We start from the raw sequence: 24,950 nt of genomic DNA, 5'->3' as shown, positions 1-24,950 counted from the left end.
TGGATCCCGGGTTTTTTGCCTGGCGATGTTGAAAAGGTTTGGGAACACCTGGTACAGCTGAAATTACTTAAATCCAGGAGCGAACAACCTATGGGCCTCGACCAACTTTGGTTAACCACTCTGGCCCCCGCCGAAATAGTAGAAGACATTTAGTACTATTATTATATTATCATTATTACTATTGTTATTATTATTATTATTATTATTACTCTGTAAAAAGTTATTCTCCGTCAGAACTTCTCCGGACATTTGGAGCGAGACATACTTGACATTAAGGTTGCGAGGTGCACACGATACGCAGCGAAACATGCCCAAACGCACCAAATTGATTGACTCTCCACATTAAAAGTTTGCTGCCGTAAAACACAAATGACACACACCAATGAAATGCCCTTGACTTCAGAAATGTTACTGTTTTTCCCTCAGTTTGAATTGATCAAGTCCTACTGGTAAATTAATACTTTTTTTCCCCCCCTCAAAGTTAAAAACAACTCACGAATAAATGAATACAAATCAAACGTGACCAGAACCGCTCGAAACGACATTCGGGTCGTTTCCGCTCGGACGTGTGTGGTTTGCTGCTATTGTCCGTTGTGTGTGAGCGGCCGGCGTTAGACGGATCTGCGCTGGCTCTGCGCGTGTGTCCGGTTGACGATGTCCTGGTACATTTTGGAGCGGAGGAAGCGGGGGTAAGAGTCCTTCTCCATCAGGCTGAAGACCTTGGCCTGGACCTCGTTCAGGCAGGTCGGGGTGGGCTCCATCAGGAGGGTCTGCCTGGTCTTCTCCCTTGTGCGGTAGTCGATGTTAATCTGCAAAAAATGAAAAATATAACAACCAAAGTCTGACCAAAGTTGCCACGTGGATTTAAAAAAGTAATAATACGTGTAGGAGTCTCCTGTTAGATGCTGCACGGGTGACTGTCTTTTAGCTCCATGTGGTATTTAAACTGCAATGAGGGGATTCTCATTTTTGAAACAACCATGTCAAAAGCTGGGTCAGTTTTGGCATCAAGTAGACAAAACTTGGCAATTGCAGAAGGACTACAATTGGCACAAAACTTGTCTGACTTGATGTCAATGCCAGGATTCATCAGTCTCAGGGAACCCCAATGAGAAGCTTTGGAATGTGCTGGAGAAAGGCTCGAGCTTTGGTCACACTCTCTCAAGTTACTTTAATCCAGTGTTGTTTTCGTCAACGAAGACGATAACGATATCTTTTCGTTGACGGCCCTTTTTTTGATGACGATAACGTAACGATGACGAGCTAAAATTAGCTCTTTGGGGACGAGAACATGACGAGACGTTTACGAGTTTACGTCAATGAGAGGAGACGAGACAAAAATGGGAGAAAGTTTTTGGTCAAACAGAGTGTGTGCGCGGAGTGAGAGAACACACGGTAAACGTGACCCGGAGCGGCGCCGTGCTGCTCATGATGCGCCCGGGCAGAGGCGCCTCTTTCTCTCTCTCTCCCTGTGGCGTGCAGTCACTGCTCGCGTACATCCTCCTCAGAGCGTCTGACATCCAGGTCACAGGGACTTTGTTGTTTCTCAGGACAGTTTTCAATACCGTGGCGTCTGAACGCGTATGTGCAGACAGCGCTGTGGGTAAAAATGTTTTAAAAAAATCTCGAAGCGACGATCAGAGGACGAGGAGAGCGGGCGCTTTTGGGGAAAGTCCTGTTCACAGTCGGCCACTTCTGCCAGGGCCCATCGTGGTGTCATCTGTTTGTCAAAAGCTATAGAAAGCCAATAGAAGCTTAACCTGGCTAACGCCAGGCTGCTGTGTGTGCTCGAATCATTTGGAACTGCACAGCAGCCTGGGGACCATGGCCGAAATTTCGCGTGGATTTGGGAAACAATCACAGAACGAGGGGGGACAATGTACGGAAGCTTTTAGTTTATTTACAGATTAAAAAAAAAAAAAAGTTTATTTACGGATCAAACATGACAGCAGCAGACGCAACGCTATTGTCCGATCGAGCTTTAGACCTTGTTCTAAATAGTTTAGCTCGAAAGTTTACAGCGGGTACGTCATACGTCATCGGATACGATGATACGATTGGCTGTGGCCTCGTGCAGACGCATGATTGACATTCGTAGCGCCCCGTAAACCACACCTCTCCTACGAGAAAATGAATTGGTGGTCCCCAGACTAAATATCACTTGTGATTTTAGTCTGGGGTTAGCCAGGCTAATAGTAGCTATTATTTATCCCAATTTCCAAGACTTATCGAAATTAATTATAACTTCTTATAATGAAACAGACAAAAACTTGACAAAAACCTTTTTAATTTTCGTCTGACTAAAACGTGACTAAAACGATCACATTTTGAAATTACTAAAATGTGACTAAACCTAAAAGCATTTTCGTCCAAAAGACTAAGACTAAAACTAAAAGGGCCAAAAACAACACTGCTTTAATCTGACTGTTTTTTCTAATGCATGACGTTTTCCAGACCACAATCAAAATGAATGCAAGTAAATATTTTGACGTTGCAGAATCCACACATTTTTTTGTCCTTTTATTTAACTGCATGTGAGATTTTTTTTTCGACACATGCATTATACTCTATAGAACTTATATCAGGTAGTTGACGCTCACCTCTCTGGGCGCCTTCACGTCGATGAACTCATTGTAGATCTTGCTGGCTTTGGAGGCCAGTTTGGTGGAGCTCTTGACCTTCTTGTAGTCCTCGCAGGCCATCCAGAACTCAATGTTCTCATCGCTGAACTCTGACTTCAGGAAGGTCCGGAAAACCACCAGCCCGTCTGCAGAAGACAAGAAATGTCCACGTCATTGGAGCAGATGTGCAGCTCGCTTTTGTCCAGGCTTCACCCTGGTTTGTTGCTAAACTGTGGCCAGAGGTGACATGATTGATGAGATATTGATTGAGATTGAGATTGAGATATTGATGAGATGACATGATTGATGAGTCACGGTTTGGCAAAGTTAATTTCGTCAAATAAAATATTTAGTCTTAATTTTAGTCAAAGTGATATTTTTGTGACTAAAATTGGACTAAAACTAAATTAAAAGTTTTTCATGAGACTAAAACTATGACTAAAATGTCCAGGTATTTTAGTCGACTAAAATAAGACTAAATAAAAATGAAATGGAGAGACTAAAATCATCTACTACTACTACTACTACTACTACTACTACTACTACTACTACTACTACTACAAATGAGAGTCTGAAAGAGCCTCATATCATGTAAATGCTCTGCTATAGGAGCCGCTCTGAGCTTTATCATGTGGAGCGGCTCCATGAAGCAGAGGAACAAGATTAACCCTTTAACTCCCACCTGAACCGAGCACTTTTTCTCCAGCTTTACCCCAATCTAAAAGCTTCTGGAAAAAAGGTGTGAAAATAGCAACAAAACTGAGACGAAAACAAGGATGAACATGTGAAAAAAGTGACGAAACAACTGACGAAAAAGTGAGAAAATTTTTACGAAAAATTGAGAAAAATGGACAAAAAAGTGATAAGAATTTGACAAAAAAGTGACAAAAAAAAAAATCTGATGTGAGGAAAAAGATCAATTTAGTTTTGTAGGTCTTAGCTTTCAAATGAGGTGTTACACTGGCCTACAGGATTTGGGTAAAGCTGAACTGGAGAAAATGCTCTCGGTTCAGGGGGAGTTAAGAGGTTAAATATGATTATAATGAATATTATCAATGCAAAGTCGACTAAATTAGTCTTAGTTTTAGTCGACTAAAACTAGACTAAAATTGAAAAGATTTTTTCGACTAAATCTCGACTAAAACTACATTACATTTTAGTCAAAAGACTAAGACTAAAACCAAATTAAAATATGTTGTCAAAATTAACACTGCTGTTTGGGCAATCATGAAAATACAGATATTTCCAAAGAATGCACCATAAAATTACACATATTTGACACAACCAGTGTGCCTTAGTCTGAGTAGGTTTTGTTGTTTTGTTATTCGAGACCGAGCTGCGTTTCTTAGAGTTCACTATCCAGATTTCATTCCTGAAAATCATGTTTTTCATGTGATTTAGACATAATGGACCTAATCTACTGTTGCAACATTTTGTTCCCAGAAGTGACGCCACTATCCAGCTGAAGCAGCCTGTTTGTCTCTGCCCTGATAAATGCTTCTGCCTCTGTCAGGTCTGTCCTTTTGTAAACATGAGGTGGGCTGGAGTCGAACAGCGCTGGGTCACAGCGACATGTCATCTCAGCCTGTTTAATCGCTTTGACTCGTAAACTCAAGTCGCCGCATCACAAATAGACACTGATCATCCATAATTAAATTAAGTAGGTCCGCGTGGTTTTGGATCAACATCTAATTACTAATTTTTCCAACAGGCGTTACAACCCCCGAGATACTTGAACTTCTCCACTTGAGGCGGGGACTCCTTTTGTTCTGAGCCGTGGCTTCACATTCGGAGGAAGAGAAGTTCATCCTTATTCTAGAGGAAGGAACGTCATAAAGTGAAGCTCTCGATTTACCGGCACGTTTTCTCCAGTTTGACCTTACATAAAGCCTAATGACAAAACAAAACAGCAGCAAAAAAGTGAACAAAAACAAAACGAAAACAAGGCGAAAACATGACAAAAGAGAGTAACACTTTATAATAATGCTACATGAGTTCATGCATGATTTTCATGAATCTGAATTTATGCATAGTTTCATGATACATTCATCCATCCATCTTCTTCCACTTGTCCGTCCCCGGGCTGTGGGGGCAGATGTTGGAGTTGCCCAAATCACACTGCACCAGCCCCTCCTCCTGCAGGTGGAGGGTCCACTGAAGGACGGCCTCACGATTCAAACCGGGCCTGTTGGTCTCTCATAAGGAGCTTCTGAACCGCTCTTTGTCTGACCCGTCACCGAGGACCTGTTTGCCCTGGGAGACCCTACCAGGGGCACGAAGCCCCCGACAACAGAGCTCCAGGATCATTTGGGCGCTCAAACCCCTCCACCACGTTAAGGTGGCGGTTCCAGGAGGGGATGATACATTCATGCTTTACTAGAGCATGACTTCTCAGGGACAACATGATCACATGTTGGTTCATGGACGACGTCATCCCTGAATCAAACGTGTAACTACTGTAATGAATGTACATGAAAATCTGAATAATTCATCATGATCATGAGGATCACATAAGAATACCATGAATTCGCTAAAACGGCAATGACATGACAATAAAATGATGAACCAATGATCATGAGGATCATGCATGAACATCAGCACTTAGACATGTGTCTACTTGCAAATGATGTCCCCTCAACTAAAGCGGTGCATTATGCTTAACTTTTTAAAAAGTTTAGGCTAAAAGGTTTAGGGCTCCATGATCAGATGCTTGTAAGGTTTTCACTGCGGATCCACCCGCTCACCAGAAAACCTACAAAACAACTGTCCCTGGAGCGTTGTAGAGGCAGCGTGATCAAAGTGAAGGTGTGACGCCGACCACTCATACAGTCTCACTACAGGTCACAATACGCACAAATATCAACTCTTTTCTGCCTAAAAAGTTGCATATTGCACCTTTAGCCTCTTAACCCCCACGTGAATCAAACACATTTTCTCCAGTTTGGCTTTACCTTAATCTAAAACAAATAATGGGCGGCACGGTAGCGCAGTGGTTAGCGCCTCCGCTTCACAGCTAGAAGGTCCCGGGTTTGATTCCCACCAGGACGGGGCCTTTCTGTGTGGAGTTTGCATGTTCTCCCCGTGTCTGCGCAGGTTTCCTCCGGGTACTCCGGTTTCCCCTACCACTAAAAACATGTGCAATAGGTGAATCCTCCAGCCAGGTGATTCTGACCATCAGCCTGGCTCCACATCATGGAGATGGGTCCCCGGGCGCGGCACTGCCGTCAACCACTGCTCCTCACGGGTTGCCCCAGCGGCATCGAAGGATGAGTTAAATGCAGAGGACAAATTTCCCTATGGGGACAATAAAGTAAACAAACAAACAAACAATAAGCAATAAAAGCGTGACGGAAACAAAACGAAAACGTGCCTAAAACACTTCCAAAATGCTTTTGGAATGAGGCGTTACATTGGCCTATAGGCCTATAGTTCTCAACCTTTTGGAGCCGCGACCCCCATTATAACAGGTAAAGGGGTTCGTGACCCCCCGCCCGGGTCACACCGTGAAAAATAGGAACATTAGTCTACATAATTCTTAAAAAACAAAGAAAAAAAACAAATGGCTGAAATAAAATTCATGAAACTCCTAACAAATAATGGCCCTCTGGTACAATAGCAAACACGTGCTACAATAAAACATTAGATTATTTGCTAATGAAAATATGTATATTTTATCTAAATGATCTGGCGACCCCCATGGGGGTCCCGACCCCCAGGTTGAGAACCACTGCTATAGGCTGCCAGGTCTCAGGTCATGGAGCTTTTACCTGTAGATTTGGGTAAAGCAGAACTGCATTTAAAGCTGCACTGGGTTAAGAGGTTAAAGAGTACAATGAAGACACAACAAACTGCCTTTTGGAGCTGAACTATCTAAAGCCTCGTGCATGCGCCTGCGTCCTTTATTTAATATCCCACTAATGGGTACGATGTGGTCCACGGCGGACTGGACTTAAATCAAAGCATTACCACAAATGCTCAAATGTTTGGAATGGGCCGGACTCACGCCGTGTTCCTTCAGTAATAAGGTTTGTGGCTCGGGACACGAGGTCAGAGTTGACACAGACTGGAGCGTGCGGCGGCGAGCGATGTGCCAAAAGACTCACTGATTAGATTAGCCTCATGAACGCCACAGGGAGCGCTCATTTCACCCACTTCACAGTCAGCACCAGAGGACGGCCCTGCTGCTCGGGCTTTCCCGGGAAATGTGTTTTGTCTTGTGTCTCTTGAGTTTAAGAGTCCCTGCATTTGAAGGAACAGGCCACCGTTTTTACATTTTATTTTTATTTTGTGTAATTATACTTTGTAGTGTAATGTCTGTGTCGATAGAGTCATGTTTGGAATATAACTGACCTGCATCACATGAATGATCGCATTTTGAGGGACTGTTTTCTAGCAGATCACTCCGCCGCCGCGTAGCTTATACAACCACGAAGCTGCTCAAATATAAGTTATTTAAATGCAAAATGGTTAAAATTACTCTATGGACACAGACATTTATATGGTTAGTCTGGTGTTATAAGTGATTTGCCTCAGGTGCTCTGTGGAGCGGGTCACACTGTTTTTAATGCAGGCTAGCTGATACCATAGACATGCACTAGCCTAGCGCCACTAAACTCTTCAAACATAAGAACTGCATGAATTACAAAAATATATATATCTCCAGAAATCAGCAACACTCTGGATAACTAGGAAATGAGGCCCTATGTCAAAAATCCTGAAACATCCCTTCAAGGTGAGAAATTTGGCCCGCCGAAACAATTCCGTTGGCCCGCCTTAGAGTGACTTACTTTTGCGCTGGTTAATACTAACTCTCTTCCATTCATTCTCAATGGTAAATATGGATGCAGTACACTTTTTGACCACCAGCGTCAAATTGGGGGCGCTGTTTCACTCCTTTCACAAAGTTAAGGAAACACTGTTGTCTTGTCTTGGTGTTTATCAATCACAGAGCTTTGTAGCATCAACTTTCACAGTTTTCCAACTTTTATTGCAAAGGTTGTTACATCAACAACAGTATATGTTAAAAAATGACTTATAAAAGAATTGATGCTGAACTGACACTTTCAAAATAATCTAATGTGGCGTTTTATTTGAGTGAACGAATGAGGTAAAGTTACTGTAGGTGCTGTAGATACGGGTGTTTATTTTTTTTGCACTATATTGTTACAATTGTTGATTTTGTTTTACTAAAATGAGGCTTTTGCCGTAGTTACCATTTGTTTTAATATAGCATGTTATTTGCATAGATAGAATCAAATGCAAATGTCAGCCATCGAAAAAAAAAAAAGAAAAAATTAAAAAAAGGAACTTTATCATTTTTTTTTCGTGCTTGACATCGCCGTGTTCCCGCGACTCACAGGCACTTTTTCATTTTGGCCCTCGGAGACAAAAACTTTGGCCCCCCCTGCATTAGAGGAAGTCTTCAACAGTTCACATCAGGATACGCGAGCGCCGCTATGTTCTAGTATCTGTGTTAGCATCACCTCCACTTGTTAAATCCGCCCTCTCACAACCCCCCCCATACATGCGCCTAACGCATGCCACAGCCGTGTTTGCGCAGGGAACATGATGTGGCTCACCTCGGCGCCGCTCGGTCAATTGAATCAGGAAGCCCAGGTGTTTACTGTGCACGCCGCTCTCATGCCCCATTACCTCCTAATGCCCATATGCAACGCACTGTGTCAACACTGCTGCGTGAACCAACGGCTTTCTCCCAGGAGGAATCACAATGGGCTTTCAGGGTCTGGTTTATGTAAATGATTTGATAATACATAATATACCCAACAGTGCAGCCTGTGGAGGTTAACCAGCTTCCAGGAAAAAGCATGTTTTGTACAATATGTGATTAGACCACATTAGTCTATACGTGCAACTGGAATTGAATTAAAAGCAAAATAGTTTTTTTTTTTCACTTCCTATAAATATCTACATGTTCTGGGAAACCCCTGGGATTTATCTCATTGTTTTTCCATCGGCTGTGGACAGATTATTGAAATCTCCCAAACTCAGGGAACCCATTATATTTGATTAAAAAACACATTTTCAATTGGTTAAATGGGGTTTGAAGCATTTAAGCTCATCCCATTTCAGAAATGACGGAGAGCCCGGACACAAGGACAGTAAGAGAGAAGCTGTGGCAAAACCATATGGGGGAAAATGCATTAGCAGCACTAAGTAACTTGTTTACCTCTGGGGGTAATACAAGTGTTAATGGGATGATTGGGGGGTCTTTCATCGCCCCCTGGTGTCTCTGGCCAGAAAACCACAATAGGCGGCGTTCATAATTCAGAGTGTAATGATGTCATAATGTCAGATGGAGGGCGGGGCCAATACAACTCTATGGGAGAAAAACTGTTTTTGTAAGAAATCTCTAAAACGAAAATTGACAAATGTTTTTCCTCTTCAGTAATTGATCGTGATCGGATTCACAAACCTGTGATATTGTTTTTATGTCTGAAAGTCCTTTCTATTGGACAACATCACGCTCATGTTTTCGCACATCGTCGCCACTTTTTGACGTTTTTTGTAGACATTAGTTCATATGTGCCGACAGAGGAGACGATGAACGTTGTGACAGTTTTAGTTTCATGTGGATTCCTCCAGTAATGACTGAGATATGAGCCCAAAAACAAAGACATAAAAATATTAATTTTGTCAGTTACCACCGTTACGAAATGGTAAATGGTCTCAACTTATATAGCGCTTTTCCACCTACATTAGGCACTCAAAGGGCTTTACAGCAAGGATCCACTCACCCATTCATTCTCTCATTCATTCACCAATGTACGCAGACACTGGGGGCAATGTGGGTGAAGTGTCTTGCCCAAGGACACAACGACAATGTGCACTTTCAGGAGGTGGGATTCGAACCCCCGACCTTCCGATCAGGAGACGACCCGCTCTACCATCTGCGCCACTGTCGCCCATAGTTACCGTCAGTTTCCCTCCACCTCAATGTTAAACTATGGGCTCTTTAGAATGTTGTGATGTCACGTAAACGCTACTATTGCAACTTTCCCTGCACCGGGTCAGAGTCACCAACACACACTAATGAACTCACGAAGAAGAACCTAACATAACACTTAAAGGGGTTTGATGCAGGTTAGCCATTTTATACTCACTACTGCCACCTCAGGTCTTATGCATAACTGCAGCTTCTATAGATACAGACGGCGTCTCATCATAGAAGGGGGCGTGGCTTCGCCGAGGGGGAAAATAGAATCTTTAGAGAAACACAATATTTTCCCTCTTTTTAGGCATTTTCTGGTGGAATATGAACTTATTTATTACATAAAGTCAAGTGTAAATCAGGCCCATATGGATATTTCCTCACAGCAGATTGTTCAGTAGAAGTGAAAAAACGGCAGTTGTAGCTAGCGCTAGCTAACGTTAGCATTAGCCCGATGCTAACATGAAGCATCAAGTTAGCATTCTCCGTTATTCATGTATTTATGGGCTGTTGAACCACTTTGCTCCTCCCCATGTCTTTGTATCATTATTTAGTAGAAACTAAATTCATAATTCATCATTTGTTAAAGTAGTTTTTGAATAATTAGAGAAAATTTACATTTTTCTCCAAATTGTTTTCCCCCTTAACTGTTTTCAAAAATGACCATATATGGGCGATTCCAGAGATGCCGTCTGTATCTATAGATACACACGGATTCAGATTAAAAAATTCAGATAAAAAAAAAAAAAAACAAACATCTGCAGCCATAGCTCTGAGAAAGGCTTGTGTCCGAATCGCCAATCAGTGACTATATAGTGACTATATAGTGCGGGCCTGTGTAGTGAATGAGGGGTCAGGGACTAGTGTGGACATTCGGACACAGCCTGAAAGGGGCTAGATGCAAGTTGGCCATTTTATGCTCACTACTGCCACCTCCGGTCTCATGCATAACTGCAGCTTCTACATTAAGCTCGTGCATGACGGCACTTCAGACCCGAATCAACGCCTTCCTGAGTGACAGTGCAGGATTTTAGAGGCAGTTGTGGTGAACAGGTCTGAGCTCATTCTACACATTAGGACATGGCTGGAACATGTAGGGGGAGGAAAATACTTACTTTTAACATTTTTAAACTCCGTATTCACCTTATTCCGCCCCGCCCACTTTTGCCTCTTTTTGCGTTGTCTCGGCACCTCGTTGTCCAGACACTTCCGGTCGAGCGCGAAGCCCGTTCATTTAAACGGAGAACGAGGGGAAATATTCTGCGCTCAAATCTGATGTTTAGTCGATTGATTTGTGTAAAATGTCCGATGTTCATTTGCACCGACATGTCGACACTGCAGCGTTTCTCTGTGCGGCCTGAAAACAGCTTTGTTTTCGTGTAGTGACTAATTTTATGTGGACTTCTCCAGCCCCGTGTTAACACATAGGAGAAAAGGGGCGGGCACAACTCATGGCGGCGCCCACACGAACCTCCGGAATAAGGTGAATAGTCCCTTTAAACAATATTTACAGTCAAGTTCGAGTGAACAAAATGATCTCGATTGCGTAGTTGGATGTACAATATCCCTCTGTCCCTTTGTCTTTTCTGTCACGGACAATTAATCAGTAAAAAAAACATGACATGCTACAACACCTGCAGTGGCGCCTTATGGCCTCTAGGGGCATGAGTTACTTGGTACTGCTTTAAGTTCACCAATCAAATATTCCCTGCACTTCTTTCTTGACCGGTTGCGAACACATTTGTTTTTGGAGGTGAATTTAGCATAATGTGTAAATAGAGCAATATAACTGACCGTGTTTTTGCGTCCTTAATAAAGGCTTGAATGAATTTTACACCATTAACTTGTTACGCAATGATCTGACCCAATTTATTCCACACAAATGGGCAACTTCCCGCTACAAAAACCTCACTTGTGCACGATGACAAGGAGTGTTGAGTGAGCAAATCGGCAGGAAAATAACGTTTCTGGACAGAATGATGTTTTGTCACGCACCCCCCTCCACCGGCTTTGTCTCAAACAGGAAGTGGCCGTGTTGAGTGAGCCTTATTCCTGCCCGTGGTCGTTAGATTCGACCCATTTGCTCCGGTGACGCCGCGTCTCTGCTCGCGTTTATGTCACTGCGATGCCGCGTCACACTCTCATCTCATTAGCGTTAGCCTCAGAGCGCCTTCGTCGAGCCGTTAGCGCCAAGAGGTCGTCGCGGAGGTCACGGATGCAAGGACATGAGTCATGTTTTGTCATGAGGTGTTCGGCGTCAGCTTTACATAAGTCTGTCTTAAGAAGCGGTGCTGGTGTTAGAACAGCAGCTATTAGAAGGACAGGAAGGTCCTCTCGGCTGCGCTCTTATTTCCTGGTCATTATGTGGCTCGTTGGTTGCATCAGTTTGTGGCCAGGACTGTGCTTAAGTTTATTTCTGTTTACGTGAGGTAAAATAACGGGGGGGGAGAGCATGAGACGTAAGAAATGCAATGATTGAAGTAAAGCTCTATTTATTTAATCATATTTAGTTAGTTAATTTATTCTCTCATTAAGAATTTAAGTGCTAAATGATGCCTGACCAAAAAGGGTTTAGGCTGAAGCCAGGGGCGGACTGGCCATATGTCCATTCTGGAAGGGCCACTGGCTCGAGGGCCACCGGTCCCGCCTCAACCGAACTTTACCCAAATCTAAAAGCTAAAAAGAAAAGCATCAAAATAGCGAGAAAAAGAGAAAAACACGGACAAAAAAACACAACAAAAAATGATAGAAAAAATAATTAAAAATTCAACAAAAATGTGACAAAAATGTGACAAAATTTCAACATAAATGTGACAAAAATTCAACAAAAATGTGACAAAAATTCAACAAAAATTCAACAAAAATGTGACAAAAATTCAACAAAAATTCAACAAAAATTCAACAAAAATGTGACAAAAATTCAACCAAAATTCAACCAAAATTCAACAAAAATTCAACAAAAACTCAACAAAAATGTGACAAAAATGAAAAAAAAAATGAAAAAACAACATACAAAAGGTGACACAACACAGCAACAGCGCGAGGAAAAAGGTCAGTTTTGTGGGTCTTAGCTTTCAAAAGAGGACAGAATGCATTTGGTTAAGGCGGGGGGTAAGAGGTTAAAACATGTATTTGTGTAAGTGTCGCATTTACGCTAATTTGGGCCAGGCTGGTCAGAGTCCAGGGCTGTTTTTCAGTCCCAGTCCGCCCCTGGCTGAAGCCAAGACTTATTCTGCCTAAACCCCCTTTACATCTGTGTCTCTGCGTCCAAAGAGACACATTATACACTTTCTCTAATACCAACGATGGAAACACTTAAGCACAAAACTTAAACTTCAACAATCAAAATGATGTTATGATCCTCGACTTCTTTTCTTTTCTGATCTTCATTCAAGTGTTCTATACTTCTCTATCATGTTTAACTATACATTTTCTTAAATGCTTTAATAGTTTTGGAGCCTTAAGTTGAATAAACCGTTCGATAGATTAACGCCTTTGACTGATAAACACCTCCTCTTAGTATTTCTGAGCAGATCAGTTCCTCTAAGGTTGTATCTAGATTCTCTAGTTTGAAACATCTCCTGTAAACACTGAGGGAGCCTGAGATTGTGAGCTTTGTACATCACCACTGCTGTGTAAACATCAACAAGATCATGCAATTTTAAGGTATTTAAAAGTGGATTTGTTGGAGCCAACTGCTTTCTTTTGCAATAAGAAATTCCCTCATATTTCCACAAAATAGCTAAGGTATGGAAGGATGAGGGAATTGTACAGTATATATAATGCATTTTGATTCACAGAGGTTTTTATTTTACATAGTATGGCAATAATTTTAGAAATGTTAGTCTTTAGTGTATTCATGTGCGCTTTCCAATATAACTTATCATCAATATTGATTCCCAAAAACGTTGTTACGTACACCCTTTCAATTTCTACCTCCCCAATTTTGAGTTGGTTTGTTTACTTCCTTGTTTCCAAATACAATATATTTAGTTTTACCAATATATATTTCAACAATTATGTATAGAATTAGCTATTCTACCTTTTTTCCATGACCATATTGCTTCCATGTGTTAATTAGGTGGCGGGCGCTCCTCTCAGCTGAGCAGAGGAAACAGCAACAAACTGGAGAATTCTTTAGTGTAAATACAATATTCCACATAGAGTTGACTTTATTACAGACGAAACTCCCTAAATCTGAGCTGGATTTAACCAGAGCTACATGTTGTTCGTGCTGCAGCGTCTGCAGTGTTTACAAGATACAGGCTAATGTTGCTAAACTAGCTGCTAACCCATGATTTTGAAGAGGTTTTTTAATGCAGGCTACGAGTTACTATTGATGGCCAAAAAACTCGGCACTAAATCATTAGTGATGGATAAATAAATGTGCTGTATTTCCCCCATTTCCCAGTGAACTGCGTTCATGTGGCGAAACAGGCTGTGAGCCAGAATACATTTTGTATTTTCTTTATTCTTTACAAAGTCCTGCTTTTGAACAGTGACTAAAGCAGACGTGGAGCTGATCAGGCGAGGGAAACGTGAGGAGCTCCATCTACGGCAAATAGTGCCAAAACAAGCTGACTGAATGAAACACAAAGATCGCGCATTGATGTCCTGCCCTTGAGCAGCAGAGGTGACTGAGGCCCCGCCCACTGGAGCTCCGCCCACAGACCCACGTTAAAGAAAATGACTCTAATTTATCGGCCTATGATTGATTTGATCATTTAAACACCAATATCAGGCTGCAAATAATGAACCAGCCACACGTCTGTTTGAAACTTCTGTGGCCGTATGAATGATACGTGGTTGCCTGCGGGGTATAAATAGGGCAGCATTCCCCTTTGTTCGTCCCACCTGACCGCTCCCCTCCGTGACGTCACCCGCCGACCAGGAGCTAGCATGGCTGTCAGAGCCTCGTAGTGTAACATGTATGAAGATTGTCGCTAAGAACGAGGAAAGGCAACGAGATCATTATTGTTCGTAACTATCAGTTGTGCGCTGAGCTAACGCTAGCATTGTTTGTAGCTTCTGGGCTGTGCGAGGTCGGCGTCGCGGCTGTAGCCCTCGCGTGTGTGTGTCTGGATGTGTCACAGCCACCCGGTATGTGCACGTTTAGTGTCCCTGTAAGTAGATTTATACTGTTAGACTAATTATACTGTCACCTCCTAGGCTGCTGGTCGGCGGGAGAGCCTCCCTTTCCCTGTCTCGTGTCTGTCACCTGGCCCTTCCTCCACCACACGGCGTCTCGTGGTGGTCGAGGCTCGTGTCGGACCGGTAACATGGACATTGTGCATTGGACTGACTGTTGCGGTGATCTGCCCTCTCCTCCGCCCCCTCCCCGTTTGGTTGCCGCCCTCCTCGTCTGAGGCCAGGTGGGACCAATTTGCAATCAGGTGCACACACCTGGACTGTTCAAAATGACTCTCACTCACTCCACTGTCATGCACCGGGAGCAGCCCAACACCACGGCAGGAGCACAGGAAAACTCCTAAAAAACTCAACAAAAGACTCTAAACCAACACAAAACGCTGAGCGGGAACGGACTTTTAAAAACCTGAAGAGACGGCCAGTAAGCGCCAGTGCGTGCTTCTGTTGTGTTAATGCTGTGTTCAGTGGTATTTTGTAAATATTGATTTTTTTTATGTGGTTTACCTGGGTTTAATGTATAGTTTAGTAATTCATCACTGCATTTTAACTGTGGTAAACTTGTTAAAAGCATAAATAATGTAGCGTTTATAATGTACTGTGTAAAAAGTTTAATTCATAGTTTAAGAGTGTAAAAGTTAAAATCCTTAAAGGCTTAAAACATTTATAAAAGTGAAGGGTAAAATGTGCTAAAATCATAAATATTTATCCGTAATCTACATAAAATGCTGTGAACTCCAGGATTTAAAATGCATGGTAAAAATGTTAGATTTTGTACTGAATACTTGTGTTTGTATTTTTACTTACTGGGAATTTCTTTTCTGTTTCCACTAAGGTTTTTTACTAATGAAACGAACAAATGAAGTCAATAAAAGGAGACAACTTCCTGGCTCTAGAGTAAATTCCTGTTCCTAACTTCAGTAGTGAGCCCATCTCACGTCAGGTGTGGGAACCCGCCCGTTAAAAGGCTAGAAAAACCTGACAACTACACGAAATGATACCTGTCTGTGAATCAATGAACTGTGAACCTGTCTATGGACCGTGAGAAGGAACGTAAACGATGTGTCTGAACCAAAAGAACTATGTTTCAAAGTCAAAGCAACGAAAACGTGTTAATAAATTGACCAACTGTAAAACTGTCTCGGTCCATAGTTAATACGAACCTGTGGTGCCTTAAGCGCGGGGATACTTTCATTTGCCCGGTATAACGCTGGGCTGGCGTTGTTGGTTTTAAATGGTAACATCTTGGTAAGATAATGCACCCCTGCGCCCCCGTATGGTCACACTTCTCTTCCACATGATCGTGTTGGTGCTTCAGTCGTGTTTGTGATAAGTCACGATAAAATAAAGTTTGTCCACAAGAGGTCAGAGTTCAAACAGAATGAAACGGCTCAGAGACTTCGAAGCGTACGACACTTTTTTGCTAAGAAAGCCTCAAAGTGTTACAGGGCTTCACTCGCCCATCACTACTAGTTACCATAGACATGCACTAGCCTAGCATTAGCCTAGCACAACTAAACTCCAGAAAAATCCACACAGGAAAAACTAATGAACTAGATTAGTATAAAAGTCTCAATTTGAGCATAATAATCAGAATTTGAGATGTTTTGACGAGGAAAGATATAGCTGGGCTTTCGATCCAGATGATTTTACTTGCTTTGAGATGTTTCTGACTCGTTTCAATACATTTTGTCCTTATTTCAAGTGAGATTTACCTCAGAACTAGTCGTAAACGTCCTCAAAAGAGCAAAGTAAACTTGGCCAGATCAGGAAAAAAGTCTAAATGAGTGAAAACTGCTCAAAACAAGTAACATTTTCTCAATTCAAGACATTTAAGCCAACGCTTGATATTTACTTTTTGCAGTGCAGAAATCAACAACACTCTGGATAACTAGGAAATGAGGCCCTATGTCAAAAATCCTGAAATATCCCTTTAAACTGGCCGAAAATGAAAACCTGTCATACAAATCCACTTCAGGGCTGTCTCTCCGGTTGGTTTACTTTTTTTTTTGTCTTGCGTGTGATTTATGATGCGAGAAACAGGAGTACTTTCACATGAGTCCTGTTGGGGAGAATAAATCTGGGACTCGGACTTACATTTGTGTGAGATGAGATCGTTGAAGGACTCGGACCATCGCACCACCTCATCTGTGGACAGTCTGAAAAACAGCAGTAAATGGATTGTGCGTAAAAGGGGAAACAAACAGGAAGCAGCTGCCGCGTCTCATCAATCGCCAACAACAGAAAGTGAATTTATTATGGAGCTGCCGCCGGGAATATCTATCTATTATCTTTTCCTCGCAGCGGCGTGCACTGCCTGAATGTAGAACATGATTTTAGCTACAAACAAGGCCATTTCCGAGAAGAGAACGCCGTGAATGGAACATGCCGGATGTAATCTCAAAATCCATTCATTGTGACAGACTGGGTTCACGTGAGTTCATTATCCAACTTAATGATTTTATTACCGCACAAAATGTCCTTGAGAAATTCCAGTCTGGCTTTAGGGTAAACCACAGCACCGAGACCGCCCTCTTCAAGATTTTAAATGACTTTAGATTAAACTATGACTCACAGAAGGTCACAGTGTTGGTTCTCCTGGATCTGAGCCTTTGATACAGTCGACCACACTATTCTTTTAACTCGTTTAAAACACATCGGCCTCTCCGGTGCTGAACACAAATGGTTTACTTCCTGCCTCACAGACAGGACGTTCATGGTGAGTGTGGATACCTGCTCCTCTAAGGTCCATGGAATCACATGTGGTGTGCCCCAGGGTTCAATCTTAGGCCCAGTGCTTTTTAACCTGTATATGCTCCCTCTCGGTGATGTCATCAGGAGACATGGAGTCAACTTTCACAGTTATGCTGATGATACACAGTTATACATCTCCATGTCTCCAGATGACACCAGGCAAAAGCACTTTTAACTGCATTTTTAGAGATCAAATCCTGGATGGCAGAACACTGTCTTAACCAGGACAAAACTGAAATGTTAATCATCGGCCCTGAGGCCCAGAGAGAGAGACTTTTACCCAAACTACAGTCAGTGTCTATGAATCCTTCCTCACAGGTGAAGAACCTGGGTGTGATCTTTGACTCTGAGCTGGCGTTTATTCCACACATTAAGAATATCACAAAGATAGGTTTTTACCATCTAAAGAACATAGCCAGAGTCGCCCCATTCTCTCTCGGGCCAACACGGAGACGCTCATGCATGCTTTTATCACCAGTCGTATCCGCTACTGTAATGCCCTGCTCTCTGGTCTTCACAAAAAGAGGATCTCAGGTTTACAGCAGCTCGAGTCCTGACGAAGACCAGGAGGCGGGACCACATTACACCGGTTTGAGAATCGCTGCATTGGCCCCGTGTGTTTCGGGATCGATTTTAAAGTTCTTTTAATGGTTTTTAAATGTCTTTATGGTCTTGGTCCTTCTTATCTTTCAGAACTGCTTTTAATTGTACAGCAGAAGCAAATTTAAAACAAAAACGACAGTCATAGCTAAAGCTAGCACATGTAGCATTCCTAATTAATCTTGTCCGTTTTTTAAAGTTGTGTAAACTCACTTCTGACATCGGGCGGTGGTCTCATGAGCCGGCGGGAGGAACTCGCTAAAGTCACTATAGGAGTCCGATTTGTGGGACAAGCAGCCCAGTCTGGTCTTCATCCTGCGAATCCTGCAACACACAAACCCAAAGTTAATGTCAAAGAGACAAATGTGTTTTTCTCGTTTAACTGGACTAATGCAAGAAACAGCGGGGAGACCACCTGTGTGACTCTCAAACCCAAGAACAAAGAGCTTATCAAAGACAGTCGAAAGAAAATATGTGCACAATCACTTTAGAGACCATGAGATGATGAGGGATCCCATCTGACCACAGACTGTAAGAAATAAGAGAAATCTCCTCCTCTCTCCTCCCCGTTTGCCATTCTTTTATTGTAACTAACCCAGCATTAACACGAGAGGAACATCTAACTGTAGAAAGTTTAGGAAAATTAGAAACCAAGCTTTAAAGTTGTTTTTAATATTTTAAAGTGCAGACTAGCGGCTAAATGGAGGTACTACAGCGATGGCGGCCCCTAGAGTCGTCGTCTCGAAGCAGAGCAGCCAGCGGCCATAGGCTGTCCAGGAAGACGTGACGTCTTCCTGGACAGTCAGCCCGACGCTGGACTTCCTGTCGCTGATCATTTACATTCACAATTAGCAGGTTCCCACACAAATATAGAGAAGCTCAGGATTTGGTTAAAGGAATAGGCCACCGTTTTTACATACTGAGATATGTTCTTACCTTAGCTTTGACGAGTTCTTTAGGACCTGTCTGATCTTCAGTCACGTAAACACAGCACAGACGGCGTTAGCATTTAGCCTCTCCCTCTCTCCTCTATAGCTCCAAAACAGGTCAAGATAGAAGCTACCAAGCTCTTCCACGTTTTCCCTATTTAAATATGGTTACGTGAAGTGTTCCACTACAAAGTATAATTACACAAAATTAAACAATGTGGATTTTCTAAGCGGATAAAAGGGGGAACTATATTGTAAGGCGTAATAATACTAGGAGTAGTTTGGCATCCGCACAGTAAAGTGAAGATTACTGCGCAGTAAAGTGAAGATTACTGCGCGGATTTCGAACTTCTCCTGGTATTATTAAAATCCACATTGTTTAATTTTGTGTAGTTATACTTTGTAGTGGAACACTTCACGTAACCATATTTAAATAAGGGAAACGTGGAAGAGCTTGGTAGCTTCTATCTTGACCTGTTTTGGAGCTATAGAGGAGAGAGGGAGAGGCTAAATGCTAACGCCGTCTGCGCTGTGTTTACGTGACTGAAGATCAGACAGGTCCTAAAGAACTCGTCAAAGCTAAGGTAAGAACATATCTCAGTATGGAAAAACGGTGGCCTGTTCCTTTAAGGACAACGAGTTGCTGATGGAGTCACAGCAACGTGTTACAAACATCATGTTCTCTGTGAATCCTGCCCCAAAGGAAACGCCAGCTGTCGTAAGGGGCGGAGCTTTTATCTTAGAGCTAAAGGCTAGTGTTGAAAAATTATAATATAACATGTAAACAATTAAATATTATTTAAACTACTAACAGGACGATTCTTTTTTGCGCAGGCTCGTTCAAAACTTTGCGCTAGTTTTATTTTTTATTTTGTGTTAGCCTCGTTAGCCGCGTTAGCCTCAAGACAAAAACATCCACCGTTATGAACACGGAGTTTCCTCCAGTGAAGTCGTTACGTCTCATGTAATATTTTCGAACCTGCTCCGTCACATCCGAACTTTTACTCGCTGTCCTCAGTCACATAGCACCAGTCTATATCACACTACAATGATGACCAAACCTTCTGTTGGTCTGTAAATGCAGTAAATTAGAATAACTGCCTTGTATAAAATGTCTCTCTCAAAATGGCTGTAGTGAATGTCTTGAAATAGGCCTCTGTCTCTTTAAGAACCTCTGAGCCTTTAGACACGCCCCCTCCACACGCTGTCTGTGGCATCAGTGGGGAGGGGGTTCTGCTGAGGAGCAGTGGTTGGTTACTCGGCTGGTGACGAAAGCTCGGAGGCGTCTCCAGGAGGTGGGGGCGTTCCTAGGAGGACTCAGGCAAACCTATCCCTAAAATGGCCGCCATCAGAGTTTTTACAGATTACTCAGAAATATGTGAATGTGCCAAGGCAACACTTCAGGCATGTTTTTAATGAGGGAATGACAGAATAACATGATGTAAAGCTTGAAAAAGTTGATTTTGCATAATACCCCCCCCTTTAAGCTATTGCTTCATTTCTGTGGGACCTGCTCATTTTTAATGGGAAGAGATAACGGACAGAAAGGACAGCGTCTGGTTTACTGTCCAGGCGGAAATCACGTGGGGTCACTGTGCATATGGCCCATCGCATCTGACTGACCGTTTTGTTATTTTCATTATTGTGAACACAGCCTAAAACAAAAAGAGAATGGTGACTTAAAACTGTGCAAAAGTTTGGCCCGTTTCCACAAAAGTGTTTTCCGGACTATAAGCCGCACTTTTTTCATAGTTTTCATAGTCTTTTGCTCCGGAGAGACTAATATGAGATTTTTTTTTTCCTTTTCTAAAATTCAAATATATAACTTCAAGCAGCAGAAAGAAAGTTAGGAAGTGGGAGAGAAGCGGAGGTTACTCTTCGAGAAGAAAACAAAACAAAGCCAATCCTGGGCTAAAAGCTCGATGGCCACAGCGAGAGGAACGAGTTCACAAATGCAAAAAACTACTCACAGATTAAAAACTTTCTGTGTCGAAAAGGACTCTCGTTCAAGTTTCCTAAGTGCGTCCCACACAGTTTGCATAACACTGCGTAGATAATGCAACAGTGAACCGTCTCTGGCACAGTTACAGCACAGCCTTGCTTTTGTTTCTTCTCATATGTAATCCTCACTTTTACATATTACGATCCAAACTGCTTGATTAAACGCCGAGTGAGACCCAAATAGAAAGCCCTCTCCCTCTCCTGTTCCTTGGATGTTGCAGATAAGTTGCCGATGAATATATTGAAGGCGGGACAGCAGATGTACAGAGAGATCCGGCTGCGGGACGGGAGCGCTTCGGACGACAGGTGCAGCTCCATATGCACCAGCCCTGATGCTGCACAGACTCATCCAGTAGGAATTTAATCTTTCTTTCCATTCAAACTCTGGTTACATCATTCATCATCTTTACGGCATTCACTTCACACAGTGTTATTTTAGCTTTTGCCCTTCGATTATACATCACGTACTCGCGTCAGGTAGTTTTACATTACATAAGGAAGAACTCTTTAAACATCCTTAAAGGTGCATTATGCAACTTCTTATGTGGAAAAAAGAAGTTGATATCTGAGCGTGTTTGACCTTGTAGGGACACAGCTGTATGAGTGGTCAGCATGGTGCCAGTGCTTTCCATCACGTTGGTCTCTACAACACTCCAGGGCTAGTTGTTTTGTAGTTGTTTTGTAGGTTTTCTGGTGAGAGTGAGTCTGCAGTGAAAACCTGCCAAACAATTGATTCTAGAGACTAGGGCTGAACGATATGGACAAAATTTCATATCTCGATATTCATGTCAGATATCTCGATATCGATACGATACGATATAAGTATGGGTTAGGTGAAAACCAAACATTTTTCAGAAAAATAAAATCATAATACAAAAGAGTGCAGTTTTATTGATGAAAATCTATATTGTTTATATCCTTCTTTTTCGATATATGTCTCAATATCGATACGATAACGATATATCATTCAGCTAGTCTCGCCAACCAGACTCCGCTTCTTTACAGAAGAGGGTCTGGCAACACGCGCTTTCAAAGGAAGTGACGCAGCGATATGGAGCCTACCGACCAATCAGAGCAGCTCCCTGAACGGGCGTCACGTTGTTGCGCCTTTGTTTTGTAGTTTTTCAACACAAGCGACCACTTCCCGTAATGCTCCGGTTTGCTTGTGTTCTTAAGTTTTTCTGACATAAACGACAGAAGTCATTTCCTGAACTCCGTGTGGCAGGAGCGCCATTGTTAATATCCCAATGATACAACTTTCTTGTCGCTGTTTCTGTCGTCACATCTGCTCTGTTCTCATTGGCTGCTGCGCTTCGGTCGTCCCACATTAGTCCCGCCTCCAGCAGTAGCTTTTCTACGACAGGGTCGCCGGACTAGTCTCCTGTTTATTAATTAATAAACATCGGAGATTAGTCTGGATGCCAGGCTATCCTTCAGCCCTAGTAGAGACCACTGTGATGAAAGTAAAGTCATACAGTCACTGGGTCACTGCAAATACAAACAAATATCAACTTTTTTTCCCCACATAAAATGTTGCATAAAGCACATTTAACTTTTTGTTGTTGTTGCATTTAAAGTCATTATATGAAATATGGCAAAATTAAGGCCGTAACCGAGTGCATTTTCTCCAGTTCAGTTTTCCCTAAATCTAAAAGCTTCCTGTCTGCAGGAGAGCTGACAGCCTAAAGGCCAGTTTAACACTTCATTTGAAAGCTAAGACCTACATAACTGAGCAAATCTTTTTCCTTGCGTTGTGACACTTTTTTCAAGAAGCTTAGATTTGTGTAATGACAAACTAGTGAAAACGTGCTTCTGAGGGTAAAGAGATTAAAAGCATTAAACCTGATTGAAACTGGGACGATCTGGACATTTTCTATATATTATTGCGTTAGAGCTGTTTGTTATTGCGTTACAGCTGTAGAGCCGACACTTCTCTCTCGCTCTCTGGAGCGTTTGACAAAGCGGCTTCACATGGAAAGGACACGTAGAATTAAACTGTTCTCACCTACGGAGAGCTTAGAGTCTCCCCTTTCAAGCGAGCCACAGCCTGTGCCCATAGCTCTAACATAGAATACACTGTGGTCCTACAAAGATCATGGAAAATGGTCTGGATTGTTGGTACAGCTAAATCCCCAGAGTGCCGCCTCAATATGTTAAAGACAGAGCTCAAAAACACAAAGACTCTGGTCTAAAACAAATTTAGCTGCAGCTCTGACTGAAATTTTACACAGTCATTTAATCAAAAGTTCTCCATTGTGTCCAATTTAGCTTTGGATGTCAAAATGTGTCAGTGATATATTTAAGAGCCCTATTTGAAGCCCTGTTGTTGTTCCTGCAAATGTACTACAGATAAGCTGCCTGACTAACTAATGTTATAATCATTTAGTTTTGTAAAGTATTTGTAGATCACATGCTTTAGTAATGCATTAATGGAAGTGCCTTTTTTATATGGGGTAGACATGGTTTATGCCCAGTTTAGACACAACTTCATCCAATTTACTCCTATTTAACTTTTCAGATCCTGATTTAAACATGATCTTGGAGATACTTGGAAGGTCAAATATCTTATGAGACGGCACATGTGAAGAGTGTGATAACGTCTGGATTAGATGTTTCCTAAAGCCACCACACACACACACACACACACACACACACACACACACACACACACACACACACACACACACACACACACACACACACACACACACACACACACACACACACATGCATGGACATTGACTGAACATGAATGTGAAGGTGCAAAATATTCCAAGTCTTGGGACATTCCAGAACAAGCTGTCAATCTATCATGAGTGAAGGAATAAATCGAAACAGTGTTGAAATATTCTGCGACAAAAATAAATAAATCATAAAAGCATTAATTAAAAGGGCTGGATGCAAGTTAGTAGTTTTTTTTGCTCACTACTGCCACCTCAGGTCTTATGTGTAACTGCAGCTTCTATATTAAGCTCGTGCATGACGGCACTTCCGACCCGAATTAACACCTTTTTCAGTGACAGTGCAGGATTTCAGAGGCTGTGGTGAACAGGTCTGAGCTCATTCTACACATCAGGACATTGTTGAAACATGTAGGGGATGAAAATACTTACTTTTAACATTTTTAAACTCCGTATAGTCCCTTTAAAGCAAAAAGAGCTTTCCATTGCATTTAATGAAGAGAATGTGTTTCTGCAAACCCCACTCTTTGCAGTAACATCATCCAAATTGAATCAGGCTACAGTGCAGTTTAAAGGAACAGGCCACCGTTTTTCCATACTGAGATATGTTCTTACCTGAGCTTTGACGAGTTCTTTAGGACCTGTCTGATCTTCCCCCGTGCCTTCAGTCACGTAAACACAGCGCAGACGGCGTTAGCATTTAGCCTCTCCCTCTCTCCTCTATAGCTCCAAAACAGGTCAAGATAGAAGCTACCAAGCTCTTCCACATTTTCCCTATTTAAATATGGTTACGTGAAGTGTTCCACTACAAAGTATAATTACACAAAATTAAACAATGTGGATTTTCAAAGCGGATAAAACTATATTGTAAGGCGTAATAATACCAGGAGTAGTTCAAAATCCGCGCAGTAATCTTCACTTTACTGTGTCTCATAAGATATTTGACCTTCCAAGTATCTCCAAGATCATGTTTAAATCAGGATCTGAGAAGTTAAATAGGAGTAAATTGGATGAAGTTGTGTCTAAACTGGGCATAAACCATGTCTACCCCATATGAAAAAGGCACTTCCATTAATGCATTACTAAAGCATGTGATCTACAAATACTTTACAAAACTAAATGATTATAACATTAGTCAGTCAGACAGCTAATCTGTAGTAAATTTGCAGGAACAACAACAGGGCTTCAGGTGGCAGCGGGTCAAATGTAAGGCTTTTTAATGCCTATATATGATATTACTGGCACATTTTGACATCCAAAGCCATCCAAG

General features: G+C 42.1%; 1 protein-coding gene across 1 annotated transcript in view; it reads right to left on the bottom strand.

Annotated features, from left to right (window-relative positions):
• Nucleotides 1-376: 376 nt before the first annotated feature.
• rgs8 (regulator of G protein signaling 8) overlaps nucleotides 377-24,950 on the bottom strand; it is a 66,338-nt gene continuing 41,764 nt past the window's right edge. Inside the window, exons 2-5 of the mRNA XM_079575017.1 lie at nucleotides 18,283-18,393; nucleotides 16,813-16,874; nucleotides 2,601-2,767; nucleotides 377-809 (exon numbers count right to left, since the gene is read on the bottom strand). Coding sequence (XP_079431143.1) covers nucleotides 612-809; nucleotides 2,601-2,767; nucleotides 16,813-16,874; nucleotides 18,283-18,383 — 528 coding nt within the window. The 5' untranslated portion in view covers nucleotides 18,384-18,393 and the 3' untranslated portion in view covers nucleotides 377-611. The remainder of the gene's footprint in view (nucleotides 810-2,600; nucleotides 2,768-16,812; nucleotides 16,875-18,282; nucleotides 18,394-24,950) is intronic.

Source organism: Gobius niger (assembly GCF_951799975.1).
Source record: "Gobius niger genome assembly, chromosome: 17".
Classification (NCBI taxonomy): Eukaryota; Metazoa; Chordata; class Actinopteri; order Gobiiformes; family Gobiidae; genus Gobius; species Gobius niger.
Note: the sequence above shows the minus strand (reverse complement) of the source record. Positions and strands in the feature narration are given on the sequence as shown.